Source organism: Amyelois transitella, chromosome 13 (genome assembly GCF_032362555.1).
Source record: "Amyelois transitella isolate CPQ chromosome 13, ilAmyTran1.1, whole genome shotgun sequence".
Taxonomy (NCBI): domain Eukaryota; kingdom Metazoa; phylum Arthropoda; class Insecta; order Lepidoptera; family Pyralidae; genus Amyelois; species Amyelois transitella.
The window spans coordinates 4,281,497-4,298,295 of record NC_083516.1 but is presented as its reverse complement, the minus strand read 5'-3'; the positions used below and the strand labels follow the sequence as shown (position 1 = coordinate 4,298,295).

General features: G+C 36.2%; 3 protein-coding genes across 4 annotated transcripts in view; 2 read left to right on the top strand and 1 right to left on the bottom strand.

Moving 5' to 3' along the window:
• LOC106140811 (integrin alpha-PS1) overlaps positions 1-7,142 on the top strand; it is a 78,126-nt gene extending 70,984 nt beyond the window's left edge. Inside the window, exons 5-16 of the mRNA XM_060947145.1 lie at positions 409-620; positions 745-967; positions 1,043-1,439; positions 1,526-1,903; positions 2,136-2,331; positions 2,510-2,661; positions 2,883-3,133; positions 3,492-3,594; positions 3,862-3,997; positions 4,113-4,405; positions 4,656-4,880; positions 5,030-7,142. Coding sequence (XP_060803128.1) covers positions 409-620; positions 745-967; positions 1,043-1,439; positions 1,526-1,903; positions 2,136-2,331; positions 2,510-2,661; positions 2,883-3,133; positions 3,492-3,594; positions 3,862-3,997; positions 4,113-4,405; positions 4,656-4,880; positions 5,030-5,266 — 2,803 coding nt within the window. The 3' untranslated portion in view covers positions 5,267-7,142. The remainder of the gene's footprint in view (positions 1-408; positions 621-744; positions 968-1,042; positions 1,440-1,525; positions 1,904-2,135; positions 2,332-2,509; positions 2,662-2,882; positions 3,134-3,491; positions 3,595-3,861; positions 3,998-4,112; positions 4,406-4,655; positions 4,881-5,029) is intronic.
• A 461-nt stretch (positions 7,143-7,603) lies between these two features.
• LOC106140810 (transcription factor 15) lies at positions 7,604-13,394 on the bottom strand. Of its 2 annotated transcripts, none has more exons than XM_060947478.1 (4): positions 13,083-13,394; positions 12,463-12,593; positions 8,261-8,352; positions 7,604-8,072 (listed from the first exon to the last, which is right to left on the bottom strand). In XM_060947478.1, exons 1-4 carry the CDS (start codon positions 13,220-13,222, stop codon positions 8,028-8,030), a joined length of 408 nt encoding a protein of 135 aa, XP_060803461.1. In that variant the 5' UTR covers positions 13,223-13,394; the 3' UTR covers positions 7,604-8,027. The 2 variants fall into 2 exon arrangements, with proteins under 2 accessions (XP_060803461.1, XP_060803462.1); XM_060947479.1 differs by having other exon boundaries at positions 7,608-8,072; positions 12,463-12,596; positions 13,083-13,236.
• Positions 13,395-15,177: 1,783 nt separating this feature from the next.
• LOC106131398 (dual oxidase) overlaps positions 15,178-16,799 on the top strand; it is a 41,330-nt gene continuing 39,708 nt past the window's right edge. The window contains exon 1 of the mRNA XM_060947220.1: positions 15,178-15,324. The gene's annotated coding sequence lies outside the window, so the exon portion shown is untranslated. The remainder of the gene's footprint in view (positions 15,325-16,799) is intronic.

Below are 16,799 nucleotides of genomic sequence, written 5' to 3'. Positions count from 1 at the left end.
AATTCAATACAGGAAACTAGCTTTTTAAAATCAATATCATAATATCTTCGGTGATAGATGAGTCAGATTATATGTATGATTCTTACCAAAGATCATTATTGACTTCCATCTGACTTCCGCAACCATTGCAAGGGAACCTAACCCATATTAGATCAAACATGGTTGCACATCCAGTTGCCTGAATGTGCAGGTTTCCTCACGACAATTTCCCTCACCGTAAGAGTATTGGTTAGTATTCAAACTTATATGCATTCAAACTTATATACTTCGAAAATAGTCATTGGTATCAAATTCATCGTCATTGAGGGCGAGGTGGGATTAAAGCCTGTGTCTTTTACGCGTATCACGCATTGTAACTACCTACCGATTCGACCACTAATATTAAAATACGATGATGCATTATTTCAGAGAACACGAGGACTTTGGGTATTGTCAAATAGGAACCAGCAGTTCTTTCCTGAAGGATGATACCTTGGTAATGGGCAGTCCTGGGCCATACACCTGGAGAGGCACCATGTTCGTGTCCGACACCAATGACGACCTCCTTGAAAGAGATAACATGGTTTACTTTGCTCCAGTGGAAGATGGACAAAGTCCTGTTGAAAAATACAGTTATCTAGGTAATAACTAGCTCCTTCGGCAATACAAACTTTTTAATCTTGTAAATAAAGAACGTTAAAAGAAAATAAACAGACCTTAAAATAAGATTAAAATATCGAAATTATATTAACTTTACAATTTCAGGAATGTCTGTGATTGGAGCAAATTTTTTCGGTTCCAAGTTTTCATATGCAGCCGGAGCACCTCGTGCACACGGCACTGGACAAGTTCTAATCTTCAGCAAAAGAGAAATAAAATCATGGAGTGCTGATATCAACTTGCTTGGCCTCAATATTATCATCAATGGAGAGCAGTTCGGTTCTAGTTTCGGATACGAAATGTGCGCGGCGGATGTCAATGGTGATGGGTATGTTATTATAATGGAAAATATTTTGCTTTGTTTTAAAAAATCTTAAATCTTTCATGTTCCTTGCTTTTACAGATTCCCCGATCTCTTAGTTGGAGCACCATTCTATTTCTCTAAAGGTGTCGGTGGCGCTGTCTATTTGTACATAAATCAAAACAACAACTTCACTACCAAATATGACGTAAAATTAAACGGAAAACCAGAATCTCAATTTGGGATTGCGATTGCCAATGCTGGAGATCTAAATAAGGATGGCTGTGAAGATGTTGCCATTGGCAGTCCATATGAAGGCAATGGCGTGGTGTACATTCATATGGGTTCAAGAAAAAATGGACTCAATTCGAAACCCGATCAAATTATAAAAGCTGAGGATTTACCAAGGCTTATGAGAACCTTTGGTTATTCACTCTCTGGTGGACTAGATCTTGACGATAATGGGTATCCTGATTTATTAGTAGGCGCTTATGAAAATGTAAGTTCTATTTTAAATTCACTGTGCTTCAATATTCAGTTACTCTTGGATCAAAATTATTAAGAAGTATTGTTGATGTTTTACAGAGCAGCGTAGCCCTCCTCCGTACCAGACCCATCATTGACATTAAGACCTGGGTTGTACCAGCCAAAATATTGAACGTAGACCCAGCAGTTCAAGGCTGTGATAAAGATCCTACATCGAATTTTACCTGCTTTCATTTCCAAGCATGCAGTGTCATTAAATCTCTGGTCAAAACTAGTCAGAGTTCTATACACAAGCTTAACTACGTCATAGAAGCCGAAACATTTAATAAAGAAAAGAAATTTTCTAGAATCTTCTTCGATAGTGCAAAGACAAGTATTGTGAACAAAAGTATAAGTTTGGGCAAGAATGTCGATTATTGTACCGATCACATAGCTTATTTAAAGAACAGTACCAGAGATATTCAAACACCTATTAGAGTAAGTATTACCTTCTGATATGTTCTTGTTAATTTTATTAAGGTAAATCTTAGGAAAATTAAACTACTACTATATTATTACAATACACCACATTCACTTATCACAATCTCCGCGTTTTACTTAGACTTTAGCTACTCTATTCTACTTTTAAAAAGCTCGTCGGATTAGGTTTATTTTAAAAGGTTGTTTGTTTTTATTATTTTCTCATATATTTCTCATCATAACATTACAGATCCAGCTGACCTTCAAGCTTCAACACGTGCAGCCGACTTACTCCACAGTGGGAACTTTACCAAACATTGACGACTATCCGGTGCTGAACGCGACAGCTACCACCATCTTTACAGCAAACTTCTTGAACGATTGCGGGGAAGACGGCATCTGCCATAGTGATCTTGTAGTTGATCCGAAGTTGCTTTTACCTAAAGGTAAAATTGTTATTTTTTTCATATTGCGCAAAGAGTATTAGCGAAATTAGCTCCATTTTACCGAGATCCAAAATGATTAGACGTTGGCCAAGGCCAAGACCAATCAATTTTAATAAAATTTATTGGCCTTGGAATGTTGTATAAAATCATATAGTTTAAATCGTTATTTTTTTTCCAGCTGATGATGGCACGTCATACTCCCTAACTCTCGGCGAAGAAGAAGAAGTAAAACTGGCGGTGAAGGTAGACAACTACGGAGACTCTGCATATGAAGCGCAACTGTTTGTTCAACACAGCCCCACTCTGCATTATATTGCTGCCAATATAAGTGTAAGAATCACTTTTATTCTCTGTATATTATCCCCTCCCAAATTTAAGTAAGTACTTAGCAAATATGTATATTTTTCATATCAAACACGTAAGTTTTTTTGACCAAATGCAGAAATGTATCCTTTGCATGTTTCTAAAACTAGGCATTGAAGCCGACAGATAAAAACGCTCTGATGAAAATGACATTACATTTTGTAAAAATAATATTTAATAATTTACAGGATAAACACGTGATTTGCACGAGCGTTAACAAAACAACAGTCGGCTGCCTGTTAGAAAACCCTTTCAAAAGACAGCCAGAAGGTACACCAGCGATCGTACTGAGGTTCGATGCTCGAGCTCTCGAGGATAGCGACCTGGAGATCGAGTTCAATGTTTGGGCAAATTCGACTTCTAAAGAAATCTACCCTGGGAAGACACCCGCCAAAGTCAAAGCTATTGTGATAAAGAATGCAGACTTAATGATACATGGGTGAGTTTTGACGGCATTGCACATTAAAACATTTTTCTCTTGGATTCTTGTTGATAAACCAGCTGAAAGATTCTGATTCATGCTGCAAGTACTGCGTGAAACAAAGTTTAACTATCATTATACTTATTTTTAAAAATACGGAACCTTGATAAAATAAATACTTATTTATTATCATTCATTAGTATTAACTTCATCGTCGTATTGATGAACAGCATAAAGCTACAGCTACTTTTCGATATCCATCTTTGGGTGATAGTGGCGCCCTCAGTATCAATATATTTTCGCCAAGGCCTAACTGCAAGGTAGCCTATGCGCTTGTTTGCCTCGCTAGTAAAACATATGATTGTATTTTTTACAGAGTGGCCCGTCCCGAGCAGGTGTTCTACGGCGGCGAGGTGAAGGGTGAGTCGGCCATGACTTACTTCGATGACGTTGGGCCCGCCATCGTGCATAAGTACCAGGTTACTAATAAAATTATAAAGCTTCTTTATAGACAGATACATTTTCACAGAATTATAATGCTTCTTTATAGACAGATACATTTTCACAATTCTAATTATATGAACGAAATTAAATTTTTGATAACTCCATAAAAACGAATTGAAAGAAATTACTTATATCTCTTTCAGTGATTTTTCTAGATAAAACATACAGCTTAAAAATGAAGCAAATATCTTTGTCCTTACTAACAAAGACCAATGAATTAAATCCCTTTCAAACAATTTCAGGTCAGCAACGAAGGAAGATGGCGAGTGAATGCTGTGCAAGTGCTTATATTGTGGCCACATCAGGTTGCTTCTGATAAGCCTCAAGGCAAATGGCTCTTGTACCCAGAAAATATTACTGCCATCGACGAAGAAACTGGTGAGTAGAATGTATATTATTGCTATAAAAAAGCTTATTTGAAGACCTAAAAAACATCAAATGTATTTTACCAGTAATGAAGGTTTTGTAACATTTTTTTTTTCATTAATTTCAGGTCACAGCCACGGGAAATGTTTCACATCAGAAGAGCAACTGAATCCTCTTAAACTCTTAACGCGACCTGGTTCAACGGAACCCCTACTCGAAAATTTGAAAATGGAACCACTTTTAAGTTCACGATCAGGGAAAATGAGTGCCAGGTCTAGCAGTAAAAGATATAATGAGAGTAGGAAGGCGTACACATATTCCAGTGTCGAGAACAGAGTGAGAAGAAGAAGGAATACTGAGGAGCAGGTGCAAGCCGCAGCGTATACCGATGATGGTCAAAGAAAACATGTGGAAAATATGGTGAGTTCTTTATGCAGAAGCAAAAACTACTATTAGTTCAGGGAAGAAGTAACGTTGATGGCAAAGATATAAGAAAATTAAATACTTTGGTGTTAGTAGAGGATTACAATCACCATATCCGTATCTAAAAAAGTTGATAATGACAATTTTGTTCGCCAACTTTATTTCAAATAAGCAAAATAAAAATCACGCTTATTTATAGAAGGATTATATAGAAGATATACTCATACGATTTTGTTTCAATTTGCAGAGTTGCGATAAGAAGACTGCCAAGTGCATCTCTTTCCAATGCATCATCTACCCGCTGGCGCGCCGGCAGGAGGTCACTATCACCATCAAGGCCCGGCTGTGGAACTCCACGCTGGTGGAAGACTACCCTCGGGTTGGTCACGTGACCATAGCATCGAAAGCATCCATCCAAATACCTGAGCATTATAATATACATCAAACGGGAACGTTTGACACTGAAGCAACGGTGAATAAATAACATTTAATATGTAGTAACATTTAATTATTAATCTCTCAGCTACACAGAAAAACTTGTTGAAAAAAGTTTTGATACAACTTGTGAAAAAAGAATGTGGAACCAGCACCATTATTGTGATATTTCTTTATATTTTTCAGGTGGAGACAGTCGCCTATCCAGATTTGAAGATAAGCGAACCGACAGAAGTGCCGTTGTGGGTTATAATAATATCAGTTATCATAGGACTAATAGTCCTGGTGCTACTTATAATATTCTTATGGAAACTCGGTTTCTTCAAGCGAAGTCGTCCAGACCCTACGTTGTCAGGAAATCTGGAGAAGAACAATCACGAATCGAGTCCGTTTATCGACAGAAATAGGAATGGAACTCGATAGCTAAAGTTTCTTGTGTTGGACAATTGCGGAACACAAGTTTAGGAAATTGAGGAATGTACACTAGTGTTGATCAGTAACTTCCCTAAGGGATATGTGGGTTTAATTTCAACCTTTATTATAAAGGTAATTTTTAAGATATTGATGAAATATCCAAAAAATGTGTCAATGTTGTATCAAAAATTAAAAATTCAAAGTTTAACGCGATTCTAATTTAAGTATATATTTAAGTATACTGAGGTTACAATTATCCTACATATACCTTAGTGATGTTCTAGTGCATGATACATAAATTAGTAATTTATACGTCTTTTGACTGTGATGTCTTCATAGAGGAAAATGTATGTATGTGATGTTTTGAACAGACTTGTTTTGTTGATGTTTGTACGAGTCACACGCGAAATGTTTGTTTATACGACTTTGCTGTACGAAATAGGATAATTATTAGGGACCGTACGATTTTTTATAATTTATTTAATTCTTACTATCAAAACACACTGCCAGTTATAAAACTTATGCCCACAACTACTTACTTCTTTTACTTTGATACAAACTGGAATGTGTTTTCGTAACGCTATCCCCATATGCTTGATGGTGTATGAGCGAGCGTATTTGCTTGGAATATAATATATTTCTGTAAATAGCTACTTATTTATAAATAGCGTAACTTGATTGACTAGGCTGTTTACTAGTCACAAATAAAGGTATTTTGTAACACTAGTTGTAGGTAAATGTATGCACAGTCATCATATGTGGTGAGAAGAGACGTGTGTTTGCGACGTAGTTGACTTGGTAGTTCTAATCATAAACGGTTAGTATTAACTATTCATTTTTTCGATGATGGTGTGGTTGATGAAAAAGTGCTGTAGTCGTTGCTTAAGTCAAGAATGATGTTATTACGTAGAAAGTACTTAAATAATTTAAGATCAGAATTTGGTGCTGAGCATCTCCATTCTCTTCAACATTCAGTGAAAAAAAATTACATTTTAGTATTTAACAGTTTTATAAAAAGGAAATGTGAGTTTAACCTTCGCATTATTTAACAAAGTAGTAAGCACCATATATTTACTAAAAGTCAGCGAGTATACGTTCAATAATTAAAAGTGAACTTAAATTTGTATTTTTATTTTTAAGACAGGAGTAATAGAATTCTGAATCACTTTATCATATTTTTCATAAGATTTTTGCCACAATGCATTTTATGTCACTTTTTAATGATAATAATTTAATGTAAAGATGTAAATTATTCAAAAATGTAACGTAGTTTTATAATGTACATATTTTATTATTCATTAGGTAGATTTTATACTAAATCGTTGTTTTTCACAAATGTACCACTGCCTAAATTTTTTTAAATAATTCATGATTTTCACCATCGATACGTCTTAACGTTTTAGTGTGTAAAAAACAGTTTTCACTTTAAACAGAGTTTAATTAGTGACAATTGTTTTTGAGTCTTTTATTTTACCTCCTATATTTTTTTATAATATTATGCTGGATATTTGTACTAAAAACTTCTGTGTATTTGATTTTGTTAAGAATAACTTTCACTCGTTTTAGAGTGATAGCAGTTTAGAATAATCTTCAGTAGTAAGTAGTGGATTATTATTTACAATAAAAATGTAGGCGTTTATTCATGTTCATTACGAAATAAGACTATTTCCTGGACTGATAATAGAATAAAGTTTTTCTTTTATTGATTGCAGGTATGGTTTATTTTAATTTATTTACTGCAACAATTATAAAGAATGTTGAGACGTATCGGTACATTTAAATAAATGCCACCTATTTTACACTGGTTGTGATTTATTTTTATCCTAATAAAATCTTGATTCTTGATTATGCCTTCAATAAATTTTAATAAAATTGTGCCATTCGATATGTTTGTTTTAATTTTAATCTCTTATTTGGCGAGGACCATCTTCTAATCGACCGCAAAATAACTGGGGAGGACGGTCTAAAGATAAAATAGTGAATTGTAAAATAGATAATCTGATAACAAGCGTAACATCAAAACAATTACAACTAAGATCTTGTGGTCGTGTGCTTAAGATATCTGACATAAATTCGAATCTTGCCGCAGCCACGTACAAAAAATCTTTTCTGTGTTACGTACATTCGTTTTTTCCTAACGAATGCTCTTTTACGGCGAGGATATTATGAGAATACCTGCAGATTCAGGTAACCAAATCTGTAAAATGATCCAAACCCAGAAAGATTTGTGTCAAACTGTGAGGTCACTTCATGTAAAATAACCTGATTCACACTTCCACCAGAATCGTGGTAAAGAGGTGGTATGTGATAAGGACGCAATCGGTATTAAAGGGATGGCTGTATTAAACTACAAATAATTATAAATTGAATTCTTAATGAATAATTTGTTATTAAAAATAAAATTAAAAAAAAACATAATTTAGACCTTTTTTGACAAATTAATTTATATCTAAAATGTTTTTCAAGTATACAGTTAATCTTTCTGATATAATTTATTATAATAACATATCGCGTGCCGAGAATACACATATTATTTTACCTTCCTACTACCTAAGTGTTCTTACATAAATGCATGATATGATAATATATATTATCTACATTTAACAATAAAAAACTAATAATATTAACTAAGTACATCATAATTGATCTCAGACTAGTAATATTAACAGCTTCCCTGCCCGATTGATAACTTAGGAACAAAGAAATTGGTATATTTTATGGACAGGGAATCGGTTAAATATCTTAATAAATAATTTCAGGCCACGTCAGTCTAGAATGGAGATTTATAAAAACTGCAAGCCTGAGTCGGAGGTTTCTGAAATAAAAGAAAAAAGTATATAGTTACTGTTAATTCCGTTATTTTTACAATCTTAATATTCGCCATATACTTACAGTTTTAAAAAGTCCCCGCCTTCATTCATTAAAGGGACGATGAAAGGCTTAATTTAATATTTTATTGAAATAGCATGCAGCAAATTCTTAGTAATTTCTAGGTAAACTTACATCTTTTTTTACCGTCGACCAACAAAAAGTGCATAAAGATCTGCTATTATTTTCGACCTCATTCTTTTGAAGACACGGTTGTTCCATGTCGCCTAAAACATCGTTAAGTAAATAAGGTTTTTTTTTCATTCAATAGTAAAAATTATTTTTTTAATTAGAGTTAATTATTATTAAAATTGCCGTGTGGTTCCCGGCACCATTACAAAAGAATAGGACCACTCCATCTCTTTCCCACGGATGTCGTAAGAGCCGACTAAGGGATAGACTTGGGATTCCTCTTTAATGTAAATCCCTGCCAATCTAAGGTCTGCCGCGCCGATGGATGCATGGCTAGGGGCGAGCCTAGTCTCGAGCGTGCCACTTCCGCCATGGGGTTGGGCGACCCCCAGGTAATGGCTAGCCTTACCCTGGCATGCGGGGCTCTGCTGGGGCGGACAAAATTTTTCCCTAGCGTCTCGTGGAAATCGCATGGATGCAAATTTTTTGAAAGAGCACCTAGATGGCGGCGATGGTGTCCGCACCCCATCACGTCTCGTTCCCGGCGGGAGCGGTATGCGGTCTGCTGAAAGCCGCTTTGCGACGATGAATGTAAGAGGAGGAATGAAGGATAAGATTGAGGAAGTATGCCAGATGATGGATGAAAGACGTTTGGATGTGTTGTGCGTGAATGAAACGAAGCGGAAAGGATGCGACGCGACGCAGCACGGCCCTTACACGGCGTATTGGTCTGGAATTTCCAGTACCAGCCGAGGCTGTCAAGGGGTCGGTCTAATTCTTTCTGCACGAATGGCTGAGTGCGTGAATGAGTATGAGTGTGTCAGCCCTCGTCTTCTATGGATTAGGCTGAAAGTTGGAATCACTCGGATCTTCGTTCTAGGTGTTTATGCACCTTGGGATGTGGGTTCGAGGGGTACAACATCAGCAAAAAGCGAAAACGAGGAGTTCTGGAATAGTGTAAGAGAAGTATTGAAAGTTACCAAGCCAAATGAGAAGATTATTATGTTAGGTGATTTTAATGGATGGGTGGGTGTAAAGCGTGATGGATATGAAAAGGTGCTTGGTGCGTTTGGTGACGAAAAGGTGAATGATAATGGAAGAAGTGTATTAGAAATTTGTCTAGAGTGGGATCTTTTTGTGTCGAACTCAATGTTTCAACATAAAGAGATCCACACCTACACAAGAGTGGAAGGTATTTTAAAAAGTATGATAGACTTTGTGATTGTAGATGAAAGATTGAAGAACAAAGTGCTGGATACCCGTGCATATCGCGGTGCTGGCATTGACTCGGACCATTTACTGGTGATATCCCGGATAAGGGGTATCTTCAATCGCTGGCGGCACAGGGTAAGGGAGCAAACCAGCGCTTTGGAAAGAGTAAAAGTAGAAAATTTGCAAGATATGGATGTAGGTAAGAAGTATATTAATAGACTGAAGGATGAATTTGAAGATTTAGAGGAAATGAGCGATATTGAAGATGGATGGAAGGAATTTAAAGAAAGAATTGTGAAAGTAGCTGTTGAAGTGTGTGGTGTAAGTAGAAGAAGGAAAGGAAAAAATCACAAAAATGCGTGGATGAGTAAAGATGTGCAAGAACTTGTGCGATTAAAGAAGAAAGCATGGCTGGATTTGTTAGCAGCAAAAGCTAACTTAAGAATGCAAGAGGTTATAGATGAAGATGTGAATGAAGCACGTAAGGAATATAAGAAAATGAAAGATTTGGTTAAGAAAGCTGTGATTAGAAAGAAAGAAGAGTATAAAGAGGATTTTGATAAAAGGCTATCAGAAGACTTTCAGTCAAATCTGAAAGTATTCTGGAAATCCGTAAGGTCAGCCCGAGGAAATACTATAACCAGAGAGCTGACTAGGATCAGATGCCAGGATGGTAGCGTTGTGAAAGGAGAAGAATGTGTACTAAAGATATGGAAGGACTATTTTGAAAGTTTATTTGAAAAAAAGGAAGGAAATAAGAAAGATTTCTGCTATAGCGAAGAAAAAGAGAATGAGATGGAAGGCGAAATTGAAATGTTCGAAATTGTGGAAGCACTTAAGAGTATGAAAGCGGGAAAGGCTGCTGGGTGTGATAGAGTGTCGGTCGAGATGCTTAAAGCAGGAAAAGGCGTAGTAGCTAGTCAGTTGTACTGCCTTTTCAATTTGTGTTGGAGAAGCGGCCGAGTACCAAAAGATTGGTGTAAGGCTGTTATCGTGCCACTTTACAAAGGAAAAGGGTCACAGCTGGACTGCAAAAATTATCGTGGTATAAGCCTGCTTAGCGTCGTCGGCAAATTGTATGCTAAGGTATTGATTAATAGAGTCAGGAATGAAACTGATGACAAAATATGGGATGCTCAAGCGGGATTTCGAAAGGGAATGGGATGTACTGATCAGGTCTTTTCCTTGCGGTGCATAGCCGAAAAGTTTTTGGCCAAGAGTCAAAAAGTCTATTGCACATTCGTAGATCTGGAAAAGGCCTATGACAGAGTTGAGAGGAATGAATTGTGGTCAGCACTTTCTATGCATGGGGTGAGCAGTCTCTTAATACGAGCACTGAAATCCTTATATGAGGATTCGAGTGCTTGTGTCAGGATAAACGGAGCGCACACTGAGTGGTTTAAGATTGAGAAAGGCGTTAGGCAAGGATGTGTTGCGTCACCGTGGCTGTTCAACCTATTTATGGATAGCTGTTTGACAGATTTGAAAGAGTCTAAAAGTGGATTAAGGATGAATGAGTTACTCGTCAAATGTCTGCTCTATGCCGACGATCAGGTTATACTGGCGTCATCAGCGGAGGAGTTACAGGAGATGGTAAACTGTATGCATGAAGCTTTAAAAGAGAAAGGAATGAAAGTGAACGTAAGTAAAACTAAAACACTGGTTTTTGAAATGGAGAAAGAAATGACAGCATGTAATATTTTGATTGGAGGAGAAAAAGTGGAGCAAGTGAAAGAGTTTGTATATCTAGGATCAAAGTTTACATCAGATGGCAAGTATGATAGTGATATTGAAAGGAGAGTGAACGCGGGGAACATGGTGAATGGAGCTTTGCATGCCTTTATGAGCAGTCAGAAACTATCCAAAAAGGCTCGACTGGCTGTGCACAGGGGCGTGTTGGTCCCGACATTAATGTATGGGAGTGAAAGTTGGGTATGGCAAAAGAAGCATGAAAGCAGAATAAATGCAGTGGAAATGAGAGCGTTAAGGAGTATGATGGGTGTGAAATTGAGTGACAGGATAAGGAACAGCGTGATAAGGGAATGTTGTGATGTGAAAGAAGATGTAGTTACAGGAATAGAAAAGGGTATGTTAAGATGGTTCGGTCATGTGGAGAGGATGAATGAAAGCAGGTTGACTAAGCAGATATACAAGGAGAGTGTGGAGGGAAAGGTCGGAGTGGGAAGACCTAGACGAACGTATCTTGATCAAATTAAGGACGTCCTGGTAAAGGGTCAGGTCAAAAGTACCCGAAACCGCCGAGCTTGTATGAAGAGAGTTATGAATGTGGACGAAGCGAAAGAAGTATGCAGAGATCGTGGCAAGTGGAAAGAGGTAGTCTCTGCCTACCCCTCCGGGAAAGAGGCGTGATTTTATGTATGTATGTATGTATTATTAAAATATTATTTCTAAATTAGGTTATAATCTCAAAACCAACAGGTTCACTCTAATAAGGTCAAATAGGGAAAAGCCCGTTAACTGAGGCCGCTTTGTACTGGACCTGTGGTGCAAGGCGCTGGATTCTTTTATTTTAAATCACAGCGTATAATTTATTATACAATTTAATATGAAATATACAAGATCAACTAAGCAATCAGTGCTATGTGAATAAAGCAGACTTTTTAAATATGTGTCTGTGTAAACATAATCAGTATCGAAATTTTCTCAAAATGTTCGTTATAGTAATAGCGATCGGTCGGTGTGATTATATAAAGTTTTATGTAGGTGCACAAATTTAATGAGAAGAACAAGATAATTACATATGTTTTGGAAATTAAATTTATATCGCTCTATTTGTCAGCGATGGTGAAATTTATTTCATATCTACTATATTTTAAATAATATCCCTTGTATTATATGTGTTCTAGCTATAAGTTCTATTATCTATTATAAAGTTTGGATTCCGCTCATTATATTTCTCTATATTTTTCAGTTCCTCAGAATATTTGTGGTTGGCGATTTTATCACAATTCCAAACAATTGTTATACTTTACCGGTGTACAGCTGATTGTCTAGATGGGTTATATAGCTGCCAGCCAACCGGAGGATCTCAATCTTACTCAGTTTCCTGTCGGGGGGTTCCGTGGGGATGAGCAGGCGCAGCGTGTTGAAGGCCAGGTTCACGCTGCTTGGAGATTAACGGTATTTTGATAACAATCCTATTATAGCTGCTTAAACTGAAGTGGTAAACTTTTTCAGAACTTATGTCACTACTAGGAAACCATTTTTTTACATATGCATTTTTATTAAATTATTTAGATAATGATAATTGATAAAATTTAAACAGAAAAAATGCTTGTATAGACTCTTATATATTCAATAAATTCTAAAGAAATTTAGGTTTTCAATTTTTTAAAGGTTTTTTTTTGTAGAGCCCAACTGGCAACGGCAACTCAATAGGTGCCCCTAAGTTTAAATCTTGAAAGAGACCTCAGCGGAGATGAAAATACGACATCAACAGTTTCGGATTGCATAAGCTTTTCTAGCAAGAGAACACAATAATAAACAGACTAATGAAAGTTTCCAAAAACATATTAATTAAGTACTGTTACTGTACTCAAATATCATTTACTGTCAAGGTGATTTACTATTGCTTAAACTTATCAATACTAACTTTTGCGTCCGGTCCCGCTCCCGCGCATTAGCCTGGCAACGTTGCTTCGCCACAGGAACCTCCACACTTTGGTATGACGTCACTGCGAACATTTGCTGCCCCCAACTTTCTTCGTTTTGATATTGGAGGTAATTTTCCATTTTTGAAATTACTTTTTATTGTAAACGTATTTCGAATTTATAAAAAAAATATTTTCTACGGCAAAGTTACATTTATCTTTTTTTACTTTGCTTGGTGGCCAGTATTTTTTTTCTTTATCAAGGAAGTGTAATACACAGATGCTAAGCACAAACTAATTGAAAATGGTCTGGAGTCCCCAATATGTACCCGCGGGATGCCGCGTATGAAGGAGTCATTTAGGAAGAACAGCGCGCGCCCTGACGCGGTTCTTAACCGATAATTGTATAAACAGATGGCTCCCGGACATACAGGGATGTAATTGGAAATGACTTGTGGTTTTTCATGGTTTATTATAAATTATTGATAAATCAAAATAAACTCAAAACTTGGCAAAATCCCTGTCCTATGTATGAATTATACTTTGTTATGAAATATCCTAATGTATAAACATTCTAATTATGAATTAACAAAGTGTTTTGTTATTATTGAATTTCATATCAAATCATATCTCACTGGAAACAAAAACAACTTAAATCTAAATTTAAACCACTTAAAAAATGGAAAACAATACTAAGAAAAAATCTCAACTAAATAACTACCTTAATCCAACCCTGTTGTGGCGAATGGTTCAGTTGTCATCAAGAATGTAAAAGTCGGTTTGCTCCCTAGTACTTTGTCTCTGTTAGTTTAAGCTGACTACTGCAATAAATATTTTTAATGATTTTGATGATTTTTTCAGTGCCCATTGCGTCAGACATCACTACAGACACGCACATATTATGTATTTGATTAATTTGACCGCTTTTGATGAATATAACTATTTACAAAAATAAGGTTGTGTGGTGATGTACTTAAATAATTTTAAACGAATCAATTTCAGTGCGAAGATAATTTTAGTAAAAAAAAAACATTACTTCAGAACTTTTACTTTGGTACTATACAGTTTATTACAAAAAGAGCAAATACAAAAATGAAATAAACAGTAAACAAAAAAGTATTAAAATATATATACCGGTAAAATTTTAATTATTAAATTCATATGCAAGATTTAATTTATTTTTTTATTTGTATTTCGAATAAAAATAAACAATCGCATGGGAACCGAGATTCGAGCAGCATGTCCCTGGATTCGCGTCTCAGGGGAAGCGTCGTGAGAACCCCACTAATTGGCCATTTAAACGCGTCGTCGACCTCATTCATTTTGTATTAATTTGCGTTTGTTTTCGTTGATTAATGTTAAAGATATTGACACTAGAGAAAAATTGTGGGATTAATTAATATATGTAGTTATAAAATAATAAGGATTTTAGTCCACAGAATTGATGGTCAATTTACTTCAAACTAACATAAATGTATACGGAACAAATTACGTAGATTGAGTTAGTCTCGAAGTAATTTTGAGACTTGTGTTACGAGATACTAACTCAACGATAAGTACTTTATTTCATAATAAATACATATAAATAGGTAAACATCCAAGACCCAGCCAATCAGAAAATTTCTTTTCTCATCATGCTCTGACCGGAATTCGAACCCGGGACCTCCGGTGTCACAGACAAGCGTACGACCGCTGCGCCACAGAGGCCGTTAATAAATACACATACTTATGTATGTCATACCTCTTTCTTGGAGGGGTAGCCTAAGCTTCTTTATGCATATTACATAGTATTTTATTGTAGACAAAAACAAGCAGAAGTGAACCGATGATCTTAAGCGCAAAGATTTCAGATCGCCATCATTTCAATTTAAAAAGAAATTTTCGCGTAAGATTACCAAACATTAAACAAGAGCTCGGTGATCTACCAAAGATGTTTCCCATATTGATCATGCATCAGATGGTGCCGGTTTAGCAACGTCACGTCCCCACCAGTCGGCCCGCCGCCGGTGCTCACGGCCGAGACTTTCTCCTGGCGACACCTCAGCCAGCCGAGTGCCGAGTCGTAACCCACGCTGCGCACGAGTCGACCGTCTTTAACGTGCCGCAATACGCGAACACAACTTCCGTGATCGAACCGCTTTCGCTCCGTAAACAGTGCAAACGTTACATATTTTCAAACAATCGTGGATGAAAGCAACTGCTCCTCAGGTGACAATGCTGGAAAACCCCAATTGTTGAAATAAGGTGAGCCTTTCTATTTCAAAGTTTTGCCAAAATTAGAGATTCCGTGATAAGATAGCCACATTATCTAGTGGTGAACGCAAGGACGCGAACACATGTTTGACACCCACTGATGCCCACTGGTCAGTGGTCAATTATGACTTCTTCTTTTTAACAGTCGGCATCGGCTACCCGCTCGAACCATTAGAATTCCGTGCCTAAGTTTCGCAACGTATTTAAATAAACGTTGAACTCGACTCCCCAAACAATACTAATGACAGTTAAGCATCTCCATCTTTCGTGCGTACACACAATGGGTTTTTCACGTAACTGTTAGGTACATTTAGTTGGCCGTACAGTTATTTGCAGGACCGGTCGAGCCTGGCACGTCGTACTGCACAATCAGCTGATTATTCTTTGTCATATTTTTATGTCTATGCTTTTATGCTAATTATAAAAATATATACATTTATGTTACCTTTTATGTATTTAGGAGGTGCGTTTAACGTTTAAATAAGTATCTAAACAAATGCTCAACATTTCAATGCACTGGAAACTTTAAGACAGTTAAAGGGACAAAACTTCTTTTACATGTAATAAATTTGACAATTGGTGAAAGGAAATTCTGTTATGTTATTTGTGAAATTTTAAAATGATATCTCTATTTTTCTGATGAAAGCGGAAATTTTGTTTTACTGGTAAAATATGCCTGCGAGCCATAGTATGTGAAAAAATGCAAAATGACTAGGTAAAGGGGGATAAAATATCGGAAAAGAAAAACCAGGCCTTAAAAAATAACGACTGTGAGAGCAACAGGAAACACGTATACATCAAAGATTGATCGACCGTCTTTATGAAATAATCATGCTTTCAGTATTAGGTCTGGCTATGGCATCATTCGATTTGAATGTAATTAAACAAAGGTTAAATATTGAAAAAATAAATATGTTAAATTAATATTTTGCATTCGACGTTGCATTGTATTGTATAGAGAATATTTAATTCAAGTCCCATGAGTTCATTCAAGTCTGAGAACGTACGAATATTATATGATTGGATGATAAAACGGCACGCGCAAACGCATAGCAGATGAAAAAATGGAAATCCGTGATGGAACTTTGACAGTTTGACTAACTTGTATATAATAAGAAAGTTTATTCATATATTAAATTTATAATGTATCTAAACCGTATTAATTAGTAGCCTTTTAGTCTTAGCAAGACTATTGGCTTTGTCTACCCTGCAAGGGATGGAGATGTGAGTATATATGTAAGTATCTATGAAAACAATATGAAGATAAGTTCGTGTTGGGAAATAAATCTAAAAACCTCTGATTTATAACCGTGATCTATATTGTCTCAGTCAACCTGTAAGGGATAAAGCCGTTATATATAAAATTTTGTCGACTTCTGCTCCCGGATTTACATATGTATATACGTTTAACAACATTAACTTCAAATAAACTCATTCTATGATGCAATGTATCCTTCAAGTGTAGT

Bases quoted from the DNA above. Each gene is read 5' to 3' on its own strand.
- LOC106140810 (XM_060947479.1), bottom strand. From the start codon at position 13,222: ATGGAAAATTACCTCCAATATCAAAACGAAGAAAGTTGGGGGCAGCAA. The intron at 8,353-12,462 runs GTAAAGTATAAC...ACGATGTTTTAG, and splicing joins AGACAATCAGCTGTACACCG to GCGACATGGAACAACCGTGT. The intron at 8,073-8,260 runs GTAAGTTTACCT...CTTTTATTTCAG, and splicing joins GGTCGACGGTAAAAAAAGAT to AAACCTCCGACTCAGGCTTG.